We start from the raw sequence: 14,095 nt of genomic DNA on the forward strand, positions 1-14,095 counted from the left end.
GTGCTTGATTGCAATGTATTCCCCCTTCACCAAAATCATACATATACTGACCTTCCCCCTCCCTCTTAGGAGCAGTTTCTCCGAGCTCTCTGAGATGCTGTCTCCCGGGCTGCAGTCCTCATTTTGCCCCGAATAAAACTTAACACATGGGACTTCTGTGGTGGTGCAATGGTTAAGAATCTGCCTGCCAATGCAGGGGACACGGGTTCGAGCCCTGGTCCGGGAAGATCCCACATGCCACAGAGCAACTAAGCCTGTGCACCACAACTACTGAGCCTGCACTCTAGAGCCCACGAGCCACAACTACTGAAGCCTGTGCGCCTGGAGCCCGTGCTCCACAACAAGAGAAGCCACCACAATGAGAAGCCCGCGCACCGCAGCGAAGAGTAGCCCCCCCACGCAACTAGAGAAAGCCCATGCACAGCAACAAAGACCCAACGTAGCCAGAAAAACTTAACTCGCAACTCTCACATTGTGCATTTTTTAAAGTCAACACCAGCTTTCATTTCTAATCACCAGATTAGATCAAATACTCTCTGCTCTCTCTGACTTCATTAACATTTCCAGTTGGGGGAGGAGAAGGTGGGAAGGAAGGAAGCAAGGGAGCCAGAGGAAGCAAAACATCTTTGTTTTAAAAATGTCAAAGCAACTGGCTGCTAACAGCCCAGCAACTAGAGGAGCAATTCTACTAAAAAGCAAGTTATTACACAGATGTTTAATAAATTCCCCCAGTTGAACAATGGTACATTTCTCAAAGTGAAAATGTAGACACTTACCTGAAGGAAAAACGTAATAAAAGAAATAATTCCAAGGATTAGAAACAAGAGTGAAAACAAGTTACTATTCTGTCGTTTGGTTTCAGGATCATCATCTCTGGTAAAAACCTGTCAAGAAAATATTTAAAGGGTTTTCAGTACCACTGAAGAAATCATTCAAAGTCTGACCCATTTTGCATCTAGCAGAGTATTCGGGGTCAAAGGAGCCTTAGTATGTGGAGGTCAGGCTGGCTTCCCTAAAGGGGGACATATTCTGCCTTCCCTGGGGACCAAGAGGGGGCCTGTCATTCATCAATCTATCCAGCTCTTTTTCTGCTCATACTCCTTCTTGGAGTAAGAGTGCCACAAGGGAGCGCCACACCCACCACAGCAGAATTGGGAACAAATACTCTCTTCTTCCTTTGATGGGAAACTACACTGCATGGCGATCTGTTGTTTTACAAGTTGGACATTTCCAACTGTCCCAAGGTGTCTGGAGACACATCTGCTGATGTGGTTTCGCTGAACCCAGGAAAGGTGCTCATTCATTCAGCCCAGGCCTCTCCAAAGAAAGGAGGTTCCTTGAGCCAGCCTCTGTAGGACAGCCAGTTAGATAGCCAGTGGGGAACTGCAGCCAGCTGACCTAGAACCACAAGTGGAGACCTGGGTTAGAAGAGCTTACAGGATGCCCTGGGCTTCAAGAACAGAGAATAACCACACCACAGGGAAAGAAAGTCACCTCCCTTCACAGTGGGCCAAAATCAGTCTTGTGAGAGCCATATTCCTAAGCCAACCCAGACAACTTTATCCCTTATAAAGGAAAAAAAAAAAAAGCTTTTTGGAAGAAGTTAAATTAATTTTTCTTGATTAGTCATTCCAACAAAAATAAGACCTGGGCTTCCCTGGTGGCACAGTGGTTGAGAGTCTGCCTGCTGATGCAGGGGACGTGGGTTCGTGCCCCGGTCCGGGAAGATCCCACATGCCACGGAGCGGCTAGGCCTATGAGCCATGGCCGCTGAGCCTGCGTGTCCGGAGCCTGTGCTCCGCAACGGAAGAGGCCACAACAGTGAGAGGCCCGCATACCGCAAAAAAAAAAAAAAAAAAAAAAAGACCTAACAATCAGTGAGCTCTTACTCTGTGCCAGATGTTATTCTAAACAAACTCATGTATACTATCCTTTACCCTCACAACCACCCCCTGAGGTTTGTTATCATCACCATTTTACAGAGGGAAACTGAAGCACAGAGAAGTTAATTAACTTGTTCAAGGTAACACAGCCACCAAGTGATGACCCAAAGCTATACGGCCAAGCAACCTAACTCAGAGCCCACAATCCTAAATTCTGTGTTACAAACCTTCAATGAGGCAGAGAGCTTGTTCCTTACCCAATATCTTGGAGCTAATGTGTCTGCCTTGGACCACCTGTTTCCAGGTCTATTGTTACACGAGGAATGAGGAAAACATAAAATTTGTAAGTTTTTGTTATACACAGCCAAACCTATTCCTAACTAATCCAATTCCTTTTTTTCCCCTGATGATGTCACTGTCTACCTCTGTGCCTGCAAGACAAATGTTAGAACAGGGACTGGCCCCAACCAACCTATGGTGGCAATGGAACACAACCATGTTCCTTTGCTTCTGAATGGTTACTGTGCACTACAATGGCAAGGTTGAGCATTTGCAACACAGACCATCAGGCTGCACAGCCTAAAATATCTACTCTCTTAGCGTTTATAGACAAAGTTTGCTAACCCCTGGCCTAGAACATATGCTCCATGGAATCAGACACTTCCTCTCTTTCCTGGTACTTTTTCAGCACCTAGAACAGTACATGTGGCACAAGGCAGACACTGAAGATATTCCTTGAAGGACTACATCAAACATGTGAACGCCAACCTGAAATAAGTTAGCCAGGCATAGGTGGACCGGCATATTTATGTATCTTTTAGTATAATCAAAAGTTAGCGTCTGGTCTGTATTTTGTGTAGTGATCCATCTCTTTCTCTACAATGTTTTTAGCAGTTATGGCAAAGATGTCCTCAGCTTAATGTCTGAACATCTGCCATTAACAGAGGGCACTCCTGCCTGGATTATGACTTCTTTGTTGAAAATGCCAAAATGAAAAGCAGGTGCAACCAGCATCTGTCAGCCTCAATCTTTTGGAAGCCATCCCATTTGTTTTCATCTTAACACGTGGGATGGACATCTCACAGAGGCCAAGCGCTCAGCCTGCTCACGTCCTGACAAGCACATGAGTCAGAGAGCAGCTCTCTCTTGAGCCAGTGTGATGAACATACAAGGGACTCTCTTCGCACCCTGGTGAAAGGACAGTTCCTGAGGTTGACTCAGAGTCCAATGACGGCAGGTAGGGGACGGTCACCTAGTCAGTTTCATGGACTATTTTTCAGGGATCTCATTCCCAGGGCCCCAGGATAGAAACCAAATGCCACAACAAAGGAAGCTTTGAAAAATTAGTTTTCCCACCACAGACAAGACTTCTATTCCTACATCTACAAGCTGCTTAGTATCATTTGAAGGTGAGCTGCATGCTTTTGTGGTTTCTATATAAAGTTACAAACACAAACAGTTCATTCTTTAGTCAGGACTCACAAGTAAATCTCCAAAATGGACATAAACACTTACCCCTATAATCCTTGAAAATATTACTGAAAATGCTGGTTGCAGACCTCCATTTATAATGGCACAAAATATACCAACCACAAAATAAGGCCATTCAGTTATATTCAGCTTCAGAATCCTCCAAAAAGAAACTGGAGGTACACTTTCATCCTGGAGAACACAAAATAATACAACAAACTCGTCAGGAAAAGAACTGATACTTAACTGATTTAACTGATGTACAGTTCGTCTATATGCACAAAAATTTTTAAATGAATATATCTTATTCCTACTTCCTTATCAACTGATGGCTATTTACCTTAAAAAAAAAGTGCTGACAGATTTTGTTATATTGTTCCTTTATTTCTTAAGAAATAAATGATGATTCCATAAACATTTAAGTCTGACCTGACAGTTGGAACGTGACAAGTATATTTATAAGTAAGGATGAAAGAACAGAAATGTTTGTATTTGAAGACCCACTATAATCTATCTTTACATTATAAATTCTAATTCTAAAATTCTTGTCCTATAAATTCCAACTTGAATCTAAAATGTTGAGATTTGGATTTGTGGAACAGGCTAGGGGATAGGACAGGAGGATTCTGGATAATCATTTCTTGTTCCCACTCGTATCCCAGCCTTAGCCCACTGGTGAAGACATAAATCCGCAGCCTCCTCCGTACCAAAGTCTCTTCTGTACTAAGCTTTCTGTTTTGGCTTTGTGGTCCATGGATACTCTTGCGAGTTGATTTTCTTCTTATTAGACTGGATCCTAAATCTTTGGGGGACATGTCCAAGGTATCAATTTCACTTTCGGATCCACCAGCTTCATTTTCTAATTCAATTTCATTTCCTTTTGTCTAAAATAAACAAGAAATATGCATAAGATGGTTAGGCTCAGTTAAACAACAAAACCTAATCACTTAACAGCAAATGTCAAGGAAATGGCAATTTAAGTCTTTATAGGAAAAGGATAAAGTTAAACTGCTATTTTCTGGTGTGATTATATTTGAAAATTAAAACCACTAAATGAGTATTCCCATAAAATATGCTGAAACAACATGGCATCCATTCTATGTATCTAGTAATATACTTTTTGTGGGTGGTTTTGGCTCAATCATGTTCGCTTTGGACCAGTGCAACAGAAATATGGTGCAAACCATATTATGAGCCACAATTTTTTTCAGTAGCCATGCTAAAAAAAAGTAAGAGAGGTAAAATCAATTTTAATTATATATTTTATCTAACCTAATGTATCCAAGGTATTAGATCAACATGTAATCAGTGTAAAGACTTTTTGAGATATCCTTTTTTTTTTTTTTGGTGGACTAAGTCTAAGTCTTTGGACTCTGGTATGCATTTTCAGCTTACAAACACTTCAATTCAGATTAACCACCGCTGAAGTGCTCAATAACCACATGTGGCTAGTGGCTACTTGAGTGGATAGCTCACTTTTAAGCCTTTTTTAACTTTACTTTTCTCTAATTATCCTTCTTTATTTTCCCTCCTTTCAAGAGAAAGAAAAAACCTCTAAAAATCACTGGTCGGATCCTGAATCCCCCCGCTTCCCACCCAAGTATTTTTTCCCTCTTCTCAAGATAATCAACGGTAACATTTATTTATAGCACTGAACACAGCAAAATCAGCTTATGCCTAACATATTATGCTTTAGGAAAATGCTAGAGTTAGACTGTACCTGCATTGTGACAAGTTTGAAGTAAATGCCTTTCTCCTTCATGAGTTCATCATGATTGCCTTTCTCCACAGTGACTCCATTATCAAGACCAGCAATGACATCAGCATTACGAACTGTGGACAAACGATGCGCGACCACAATGGTGGTCCGGCCTTCTCTGGCCTAAAGAGAGAAAAATTTGGTTTTGGAATACATGAACAACTATATGGAAAAATTCATTAATTCAAGTTATATTTACCGACCACCAATGCCTTGGACATTGCAAAACTGTGTAAGCTGTATAAGATAGTCTCTGCCTTCAATAAATGTACAGTTAGTGATTTAAAATGATGTTCTATTATAACTGTAAACACAAATATGATAGTCTCATATTAATATTATGTAAGCCTCTAAGTATTTTACTCAACCTCTCGTAGCCTGTTTATAGTAATAATCAGGGGCTTATACAAAGTAAAACACCCTACAGCCCAAGAATTGGTCCATCAGAGCAGGTACAGGCCAGTTGCTACACTGGTGCATACAAGCTAGCATCAGTCCTGGGAATCACCATGTCCTATCTCACAGGACATTTGTATGATCAAGACAATAATAAATGTGAAGCAACAAAGTGCAGACTTCAGCATTACATTGACCTGAACTCAAATCTTAGTTCTGCCATTTATGAATTCCAGTATTTTATACAAATCTTTTAACCTGTGTGAGGCTCAACTTATTCATATATAAAATGGGGATAATAATATAGTGCTAATTTTTAGAGTAGTTGTGATAACTAAATACAATAATGCACAGGAAGCACTGTGATGTACACAGTAATGCTTAATAAATGATGCTTATTCCTAGGGAGAAGCATTATGGAAAAATTGAAGAGCTATGTAAATGTTTTAAATGCCCAATCTCATTTTTATTTTCATATGGAACACAGCCAGAGAACTAGAACTCGTCTGAGATTTCTTTAACCTTTGTAACTCTCCCAGTGCTTATAATGTTTGTTACTCTATATTTCTCTCCAGGAACTAGCAATAAAATTCTCAAAACAAACTAACAAAAAAAGGTATCAGGATCAGAATGAAAAAGAGAAGTGAAAAACTCTGAGAAGAAAAAAAAATACATGTCAGAAAAATACTCTCTAGGTGGAAGCAACTAGAAAGTAGAGAAGACAACGGATCAGCTCCATGGATGTTTTCAAAAGCTGGGGATGTGGTGTTCCCCCCCAAAATGTGCGTGCTAAAGAGAAGGTATTTTTAAATGCAACCTTTCTAAATTCATTTTATTTATAATTTTATATATAGTACCATGGTAGAATTAGAAGAAAATACAGATGTGAAGTTATAGATAAGAAAAGTGAAGGGGGAAAATGCAGCCACAATCCCACCTCTTTCTATTTTGGTTCACAGAAGTTTTAGTGACCTGCATTTTCTTCTCTCAACAATCTATTACGCACTCTAACAGGATGTTTAGAGAAATGGCGTTGTTTTGTTATTACAGAGAAGAGGAACTGGAGCAAATATGAGTTCATCTTTGAATTCTACTGGGACACTTCAACTCGGAGCACTTATGGGTTAAAAGGTTTCCCCATTCCTTGTCCTCACAGAGTTGGCCTGGTTACCATCACACACCAGAGACCAAGCACACAGTGCCTGGCACAGCACGAGCACTCAAGTCCAAACTGGTGAATGAGTCACACAGACTCTAGAACTGCTGGAAGGTCAAACTCTGTTGATGGTCAAGGACATTTCATGGCTCTGGTAAGTTTCCAACATCGGCAGCTCTCTGGCACTTTTCTGAAGATAAGAAGTTTCTCATTTCCCACAGAGTCTTCAATAGGCATCTAACATCTTGGAAACTGTAAACTTTCCTCTTGTTGACAACAGCAAAAACTCACAAAACCTAAGTAACAGGGTCATCGCTAAGGCTAATAAGTTTTCAAGATCACAATAAGAATCCACCTGCCGACACAGGGGACACGGGTTCGAGCCCTGGTCCGGGAAGATCCCACATGCCGCAGAGTAACTAAGCCTGTGTGCCACAACTACGGAGCCCGCATGCCACAACTACTGAAACCCGCGTTCCTAGAGCCCGTGCTCTACATCAGGAGAAGCTACCGCAATGAGAAGCCTACGCACCACAACAAAGAGTAGCCCCCGCTCGCTGCAAATAGAGAAAGCCCATGCACAGCAATGAAGACCCAATGCAGCCAAAAATAAAGAAAAAAAAATTGCAAGTATCTTTCAATGAAAGCTTATTCACCTCTACCTAAAAAAATACCAAAGAAATAAAGAGAAGTTAAACAAACAGACCCAAAGAGGCCTGATGGTTTTTTTGTTTTTGTTTTTGTTTTTTTGCGGTACATGGGCTTCTCACTGTTGTGGCCTCTCCCGCCACGGAGCACAGGCTCCGGATGCACAGGCTCAGCGGCCATGGCTCACAGGCCCAGCCACTCCGCGGCATGTGGGATCCTCCCGGACCAGGGCATGAGCCCATGTCCACTGCATCGGCAGGCGGGCTCTCAACCACTGCGCCACCAGGGAAGCCCTCAGGCCTGATGGTTTTAATAGCTTAAAGAATCACTTTAGAAGAGATTTTTAAAAAAATATTAAGAAGAATTAACAATGGAATGTTATTGTGCTTATAAATCAGCTAGGTTTGAAATGAGGTTCACCCACCTTATCCAGGGCCACCTGAACCACCGCTTCGCTCTCAGTGTCCAGCGCTGAGGTGGCCTCATCCAGCAGCAGGATCTTGGGGTTGCGAACCAGAGCCCGAGCGATGGCGATTCTCTGCTTCTGTCCACCACTCAGCTGGGCCCCCCTCTCTCCAACCAGGGTGTCAAATTTCTACAACACAGAAACCACAGGAGGATTAAGCAACAGAATAAGCTATCTCAGCTCAGATGATAAGATGGCAAGCTGGGACTTCCCGGGTGGCGCAATGGTTAAGAATCCACCTGCCAATGCAGGAGACCCGGGGTCGAGCCCTGGTCCGGGAAGATGCCACATGCCACGGAGCAACTAAGTCTGTGCGCCACAACTACTGAGCTTGCACTCTAGAGCCACAACTACTGAGCCCACATACCACAACTACTGCAGCCCACGTGCCAAGAGCCTGTGCTCCACAACAAAGAGAAACCACCGTGATGAGAAGCCCGCACACTGCAACAAAGAGTAGCCCCCACTCGCCGCAACTAGAGAAAGCCCGCGCACAGCAACAAAGACCCAACGCAGCCAAAAAATAAATAAATAAATAAATAAATTAAAAAAAAAAAAGATGCCAAGCAATCCCATAAACAACCCAAGCCTCACAGGCAGTATGGTCCAGTTCCTTAAACTTAGTAATAACCAATCCTAATTTAAAAAGATATGTATGTCTACTACTAGTTGATGCTGCTAGAGCTTTAAAATCTGAAGTCATCTTGATTTCCCTTCTTAGGACGTTCCTCCAGTTTATAGTCATTTCCTAACTTCCTATGCATCAGGCCAGCATTTTATAACCCTCTAGCATGACAAAGATCGAGAAGGACTTACATTAGGCAGTTTCATGATGAAGTCATAGGCGCTGGCTTCCTTCACAGCTTTCTCAATTTCATCCATGGTTACATTTTCACGGCCGTAGCGAATGTTCTCAGCTATCGTGGTAGCAAACAACACAGGTTCCTGACTCACCACACCGATAATTTCCCGCAGATACCTTACATTGATGGTCCTGATGTCCTGTCCGTCAATACTGATCTGAAATAAAAAGTAGGTGTGATATTCACACACTGCAGACTTGTGACGTATAATCTGCAAAGGTAACTCAGTGCCGCAGCATCTAGTTCAGCAAGAGTCATCTCACCACGCCCTCCGTGGGGTCATAGAGCCTCTGTATCAGCTGGACCGTCGTGCTTTTCCCACAGCCGCTGTTTCCAACCAGTGCCACCGTCTGCCCGCTCTCTACCTTCAAGTTGAGGCCCTTCAAGATCTATCATGATGAATGAGAAATAAACTTAAAGGCAATACACAGATTTTGAGACTATGAACTGATAGTTCAATTCAAAACTAGGTTTAAATATACATTTTTTAAACAATCTCTAAAGGGAAGTATCAGAAACTCTTCATCCAATACACTGTTGAATCACTGATTAATCATTTATCACTGTACCTTAACTTCGTTTCGAGATGGGTAATTGAAGTGAACATTTCTGAATTCCAGATTTCCCTTAATATTATCAGGTTTGTGCCCGTTCTTCGAATAGCTGTCGATGCTTGGTTTCTAAACAGAATAAAATTTCAGAAGATGAGTAGGTTACAATAACTACTTTTAGTGACATCTGTGGAGAGTTGAATAAAGTGATAAAGAAAATCGACTTTTTTAGACAGACAGATAAATGGCCAGCCCAGACTTACGTTATCAATGATCTTAAAGATTTCATAAGCTGCTCCTCTTGCATTTGCAAATGCCTCAATGCTTGGAGATGCCTGTCCAATACTAAAAGCCCCAATTAATACAGAAAAGAAGACCTGAGGAATGTGAAGGAAAAACATCAAGTTACTTAGTGTTTAGTACATTTTTTCATACTTCTTCTAACATCGCTAATTAAATTTTTAAGTGGCAAAGGCAACATATCAATACTGGCTGTTAAAAGGATTTTTAAAGTTGAAGTACTTTACAGTTTAGAATGCTGAATTAGTCTTACCGGCTCAGTGAAACAATAAATTCTATATGACTAGAATATTTTATGTCTTCAATGGCCAAGAATTTTAGTTTAGGTCATCAGTAGGGTACAGTGGAAACAAACCCTATTATGGGAGTCAGAAGCCCAAAGTCTGAATCCTGGATTGAGCACTGACTGGCTTTATGTCTTCAGGTGATTCTCCTAGATCTCTGGGCTTCAATTTCTTTATTTGCAAAAACAGGCAAGATTCTATCTATTTTCCCTACCAGGCAACCTTAGTGTTCTTGCATCAAGTGAAACAGTACATATGAAAATATTTTGTGAAGTATAAAGCACACATTCCTTATCAGATGGAGCCTTTCTGCCCTCTACCAGACTGTATTCTCTTTGAGGTCTGATGAACCGTTTATTTTCTGTTTTTGTTTTTTTTTTTTCATTTTGCCCAAATCAGTTTCTTATTGGTAGACTTGATACTGTTTTTCTTCAGGGATTAAAGGGAACTAATGTCACTATTCATTTCTTTCTAAATCACACAGTAGTTATATTACCCAACAACTTACATAGAAGGAATTTTGCTAAGTGATTCTATACTCATGTTCTCGGTTAGTCCATTACAACAACACTAAAAATTATGGCACCTTATTCCTGTCATTTCCATTTTGCAGAAGAGGTAATAGAGTCTTGAAAAGTCTAGGTGGCTGAACCGAATCATACAGCTAATAAGTGGCAGAGACGGATTTTTTTTTTTTTTTTTTTTTTTTGCGGTACGCGGGCCTCTCACTGCTGTGGCCTCTCCTGTTGCAGAGCACAGACTCCGGACACGCAGGCTCAGCGGCCACAGCTCATGGGCCTAGCCGCTCCGCGGCATGTGGGATCCTCCTGGACCGGGGCACAAACCCGCGTCCCCTGTGTCGGCAGGCGGACTCTCAACCACTGCGCCACCAGGGAAGCCCCAGAGCCGGAATTTGAACCAAGATGGCCTGATATCAAATCCCAGGCTCTTGCTCGCTATTCTTTGCATTTAACAATTCTTCGAAAATATATTCTCCAACATTCAAACCAACACTACTAAATTTCACTGGCATTTTAATAGTGAGTCATCTCTTAATATAACATCACTTACAGTGAGCACTTGTCCAATAGAATATTCTCCTGAGAGGACTAAGGAGGTCCCATACCAGAATGCTAGAGCATATGATGCATAGATCAACAGGAAAGCAGCACCCATAGAAATGTTGGCTGTAATAGCTTTCTTTATTCCAATTCTTTTAGCTTCTTCCAAATTTTTGTTGTACCTGGGAGAAGTAAGAAAAATTAGCACACATACCTGTAAATCTTATGAAACGGGTCAATACAGCATGATGGTTATTGCGTACACAGGATGTGCCACGGCCTGGGGGAGGTGTTTCACGTGTATTTTCTCCTTTTGTCCACACACTGATCCTATGATGTTAGTATTATGTTAATCCCTTCTTGCAGAAGACGAAAGTGAGGCCTTATGGAAATTAAGTAATTTGTCGAGGGATGCTCTAAAAAGCACCTTCTCTGACTTTAGCAATAGTGAAATAAATGAAGTAATACTTAACGAACTTCCAGAACTTGCATCGTTCCATACATAAGACAAAACAGAAGCTATGAAAACACTTGTGTTTTCCCTTTAAAATCTGCATGTGTTTTAAATGTACTAATGAAATGAAGATATAATGCTAGAAAGTGCTCAATATAGGTGAGTCCTTTAAACCTCTGAATATCAAGTCTGCTCCCCACCCTGCTTCTCCCTGGGCCTGTTGGAAGAACCAAATGAGAAAATACATGTGTGAGAGCATTTTAAGAGCTCTGAATTGCCATCTAAGACTTTTTACATGTAAATAAACTGTCTAGTTTATCTCACTTCCACAGATGTTTATTTTAAAAATCACTGACCTGAAAAAATTATTTGGCTTAAAGTATATAATAATCCATCACTATGTATCAGTGTCCCCCTCCTCAGCCTTTCTCTACGTTGCCTACTACCCACCCCCTCTGTCAATGCTTCCGACGTTGGTCCTGTCATGGCTACTCACTGCTGGAGGGAGGGGCTCTCCCTGGTGGCTTGGGCCACCCAAGGCCTTCTGGCTGCCTCAAGGACGGAGCAAATCAAGATCTCAGTACTATAACCCTGTAATCTGTTCACAGCACAAAACTCTGCACTACATTAGCCAAACTTGGAGAACACCTGTTAATAATTCTTACAGCATATACAGGGAAATACACAAAAGAGGGCAAAAGCAAGGAAGCAAACAAAAACCAAAGCAATGTTAGAGACCATTGACAGTTATTTCTCTCTCTTTCTAATCACTAACACTCCCAAATGGCAATTCAAGTACTTTTTAAGCCCTGGGAAACTGGTTAATTTCTGATATTCAAGGTAAGTAAAGGAGATGGCCTCTGTAACTTTACCTTCATTTGAAAGGAACACGGCAGACTGTTTTCCTTAAGAAGAGAGATGTGGAGATAAGTGAATGGGGCCCTAATTTAAAGAAAAAGAAGGATCTTTGCAAATATAGAATCATGGTAAAATTATTAGAGAAATAGGATAGATTATAATTGAGCCTTAAATCTGTCCTTATCCTCTTAATCACAACTCCTTGCAGGAAGAGGAGCTCACAATTGTTGACATGAAAGAATTTATTTCCATACAGAAGGTATATTTTGAGGTCTTTGATCCATAAACACATGACTATGTAAATATTATGCAGTATTATATTTATTTTTTGGAGCATTTGTCCCATTCGTTAGAATGTAGAAGCAGAGGTCAAGCCTTGCTCAGATATGAGCATGCATTCTTTCTTGCCTTCATGCCTTTTAAAAACTACTTCACCAATAACCAGTTACCAAAGCATGGCCAAATGAAAATTACAGAACTACTGCCTAAAGAGCAAATTGAAACAGAACTTCATGGTGATAAAATGGTAATATATTTAGAGTTTCTCCCTCCAAAAATGTAAATCCCAAACTTGCCAGTTATAATCTCTGACCAAAAAATTATTTTTGAGAAATGTATTTCGATGGTTGATATATATCCCTCCCACTTTATGAGGTGATTTGATGTGAAAGTATTACTAGGCATAAATTATACATGATGACATTTAAGTAACTTTAATGCTATGAGTCACACCGTTATTTCCTTCATTTCAGTTCTTGCTTACCAAGATTAATGTAGAAATCATTTCACTGATATGTTGTGTCCCAAGCAGCCAGAGGAAACTTTTGCACAGGCAGAAGGAACAAGGAAGAAAATCATTTAGATGCCAGAAAAGATAAAGGAAGAAAAGGAGAGGGTAAGGAAGAAGGAAAAACAAACAATACTACTTTTACATAGGCTTTGATACACATATAACACCAGATATTAAAATCATTAATTCATTATAAGCTTTAGTATGAAAATGATAATGCAGGATTTCCTAAAAGGGGCAAAGTTACATAATAAAACAATGACATTGGGCTTCCCTGGTGGCGCAGTGGTTGAGAGTCCGCCTGCCGATGCAGGGGACACGGGTTCGTGCCCCGATCCCGGAAGATCCCACATGCCGCGGAGCGGCTGGGCCCGCGAGCCATGGCCGCGGAGCCTGTGTGTCCGGAGCCTGTGCTCCGCAACGGGAGAGGCCACAGCAGTGAGAGGCCCGCGTACAGCAAAAAAAAAAAAAAAAAAAAAAAAACAATGACATTTAGAAAAAAATATTTTTAAATAATATGAAAATATATATCAGTGATGCAAATAGCCCCTTATGAGAGCAAGGAACAATTTTTGCTAAGCAAAGAGAAATCAATACTAACAGGTCAACATATGCAAGACACACATGAGAGAAAAATATATTTAAATGAAGGAGAATAAAACTATTGTATACTACTGAATTAAATTCACTCTAAATTGTGAGAGACTTTGAGAGATCCTACTATACCTGCTAATTTCAAGAGAAAATCAGACTAAGACCTTAATTACTTATCTATGTAGAAGCAGAGAAGGGAAGAGCAAGAACTAGGAAGAAAACTGAAGAATTCTATTTGGTCTAAGGATAATTTTAACAATTCTACTTCCAAATTAAATCCTCAATCTAGGTACTTATCACCCTTCTACTGGACTACTTCAACAGTCTTCCGAGCTAATCTTTGATGGCTCTCATACATTCACCAGACCAATTACAGGCAGAGACATGGTTTTAAAACGTAATGTAGATGGTCACTCCCTTGTTTAAAACCCTCAACGGCTTCCCTGTGCCCTTAGAGTTACATCCTAACTCCTCACCAGGGTCTGCAAGTCCCCTTGTTCCGGCCCCCACCCACCCTCAACAGCCTTTCTTCATCTCAATCTCCTCTCACTCAACTGAACTC

At 41.0% G+C, this 14,095-nt stretch overlaps 1 protein-coding gene across 2 annotated transcripts in view; it reads right to left on the bottom strand.

Moving 5' to 3' along the window:
* ABCB1 (ATP binding cassette subfamily B member 1) overlaps positions 1–14,095 on the bottom strand; it is a 108,158-nt gene that overhangs the window by 36,904 nt on the left and 57,159 nt on the right. For both annotated transcript variants that reach the window (XM_082632743.1, XM_082632744.1), the window contains 10 exons: positions 10,848–11,019; positions 9,456–9,569; positions 9,211–9,321; positions 8,905–9,030; positions 8,595–8,798; positions 7,737–7,907; positions 5,074–5,235; positions 4,061–4,237; positions 3,399–3,545; positions 777–884 (listed from right to left, as the gene is read on the bottom strand). In XM_082632743.1, coding sequence (XP_082488869.1) covers positions 777–884; positions 3,399–3,545; positions 4,061–4,237; positions 5,074–5,235; positions 7,737–7,907; positions 8,595–8,798; positions 8,905–9,030; positions 9,211–9,321; positions 9,456–9,569; positions 10,848–11,019 — 1,492 coding nt within the window. The remainder of the gene's footprint in view (positions 1–776; positions 885–3,398; positions 3,546–4,060; positions 4,238–5,073; positions 5,236–7,736; positions 7,908–8,594; positions 8,799–8,904; positions 9,031–9,210; positions 9,322–9,455; positions 9,570–10,847; positions 11,020–14,095) is intronic.

This window comes from Mesoplodon mirus (assembly GCF_964341445.2).
Source record: "Mesoplodon mirus genome assembly, chromosome: 9".
Taxonomy (NCBI): Eukaryota; Metazoa; Chordata; class Mammalia; order Artiodactyla; family Ziphiidae; genus Mesoplodon; species Mesoplodon mirus.